The sequence below is a fragment of the Condylura cristata genome, unplaced genomic scaffold (assembly GCF_000260355.1).
Source record: "Condylura cristata isolate star-nosed mole 26May11 unplaced genomic scaffold, ConCri1.0 scaffold00067, whole genome shotgun sequence".
NCBI lineage: Eukaryota > Metazoa > Chordata > Mammalia > Eulipotyphla > Talpidae > Condylura > Condylura cristata.
In genome coordinates this window covers 16296-18265 of record NW_004567168.1, presented here as the reverse complement: position 1 = coordinate 18265, position 1970 = coordinate 16296, and the positions used below count along the sequence as shown (strand labels likewise).

The 1970-nt window shown below is 53.6% G+C and overlaps 1 protein-coding gene across 1 annotated transcript in view; it reads right to left on the bottom strand.

The window, feature by feature from the left end:
• Positions 1-390: 390 nt before the first annotated feature.
• The window catches only part of LOC101625757 (class I histocompatibility antigen, Gogo-OKO alpha chain-like), a gene marked incomplete at its 5' end in the record, with an annotated part of 5088 nt that continues 3508 nt past the window's right edge, over positions 391-1970 (bottom strand). Inside the window, 5 exon segments of the mRNA XM_012734709.1 lie at positions 391-434; positions 571-603; positions 859-963; positions 1073-1216; positions 1219-1347. Coding sequence (XP_012590163.1) covers positions 391-434; positions 571-603; positions 859-963; positions 1073-1216; positions 1219-1347 — 455 coding nt within the window.

The following is a 1970-nucleotide window of genomic DNA, read 5'->3' as shown; positions in this document are numbered from 1 at the left end:
AAACTGTCCATTTAGGCCCTTCCTGTCCTGGCAAGGCTGCTGTAACTCACAGGCACTCACAGGCTGGGGGAGAGGGCGTGGGGGAGGAGGGGTCATTAGGGGAGGTCCCAATTCCTGAGCAGAACATCCCCAGTTCCCCAGGACTAGGACACGGAGGTTCAGGGAGCCAAGAGGAGGCAGAGCAAGGCCTGTGCTGCCTGGGGGACCAGCCTGGGCTGATTCTGGGCCTCAGCCCTGCTCACAGATCAGGCTGCCGGACAGACTCTGTGCCTGACCCCGCGGACACCACTCTGGGGAGAGTGTCAAAAACAAAAGCAAACAGCAACATTAAATGGAATCTAAAAACAACAGGAATAATTTTATTAAATCTGCTTTATTTTGAAAGACACTTCAGGGGCTAAGAGACTCATCAGAGCCCTGGACACTGTTGCTGCCTGGGGGAGAACAACACAGACCTGGTCAGAGCCAGGAGAGAGGAGACCACAGGAGGGACTGATGGGGTGACTCCCCTAGGGGCTCCATCTACACTGTCCCAGGGGCTCAGGGACCAAATCCCTGATCCACACTCACCTGTAGCCTGAGTGTAGATTCCTCCTTTCCCACCTGTGGGAAGAGATGTCACAGGAGACCAAGTTAGAAGCCTAAAGGAATCTTCAAATCCTGTACCACAGGGAAGTTTCCAGAATTGTGATCCAAGTCAGGACTGGAAAAATGAAGAAAGGAGATGAAGGGGATTAGACCAAATTCCCTCTGGGTGACACACATGTGTGGTTAGTACTGCTCATCAACCAGGGGAGGCAAGTTCCCCCTGGGACTTGAAAGCCCCCAGTGGACAGGATCCCCAACTCCCTTCCCTACCTGAGCGCTTCTTCCTCCACATCACAGCTGCAGCCACTGCAGCCCCAGTGAGCCCAGGTCCAAGGAGAACCAGGCCAGAGGGGATGGAGGATTGAGGAGGGGGCTCTGGAAGGGAAGGGGAGAGCTTGAGCCGCAGGCCTCATCCTCTGAAGGTCCCCAGAAAGTTCTCTGATCCTCCTGAGAAAAGCCCCTAGGCCCATGTCCCCATCCTCACCCCATCTCAGGACTTGGGGATCCAGCAGCCCCTCATGCTGCACATGACACATATATCTCTGTTCCTCTCCGGAAAGCACCACTAGAGCAGCCCATTCCTGGAAGGTTCCATCTCCACCAGGCCTGGTGTCCACATCTTCATGACCTGGGTCAGGTTCTCCCCATCTCTCTGCCAGGTCAGGGTGATCTCCGCAAGGTAGAAGCCCAGGGCCCAGCATTTCAGGGTGACATTCTGGTCAGAGGTGGGATGGTGGGTTATGTGTGTGTTTGGGAGAACTGAGGAGGAACAAATCAGAAATATCACATTTTAAATTTATTTAGTGTCTTCCACAGACACTGAAGCAGCCTCATATGACCATCCTCAGAATGGACAGGACATTGGCGTGGAGGAGGAAGCATGAAACCCAGAGCCCAGCCCTGTCAGGGGAATCTGGGATCATCAGTGAAAGCCCAGGGTGGCGGGTGCAGGTCTCTAAGGAGGACACAGACTCTGCTCCTGACCTGGGTGGGGCTGAGTGACATAGAAAGGCAGAGTCAGGTCCAAAACTGTTCTAGACCAAACACAAGACCTGAAAGAAAAATTGATGATTTTCTTTCTTTCTTTAAGATGGTGGCCAGGTCAAAAAGGAGCCAATGAAGATACTTGAGACAATCTCCCTCCCCCATCAGGAAAGGCTGGATTCCTTAACGTCCAGGAAAGCAGCATTGTCTGGGCCAGTCTCTCTTGCCGCGCCAGCACGACAGCAGAGATGGTCTGAGCGAAGGACGTCAGGATTAAAGCACACACTTCTTGGTGAGCAAACAAAGGCACACCTTATTCTTCTCTCCTTCCCTATTTATCCCCTTCAGCCTGGAGCCTGGGGCTGGGGGTAGGCGGAAGCTCTCAGCAAGTGCATCAA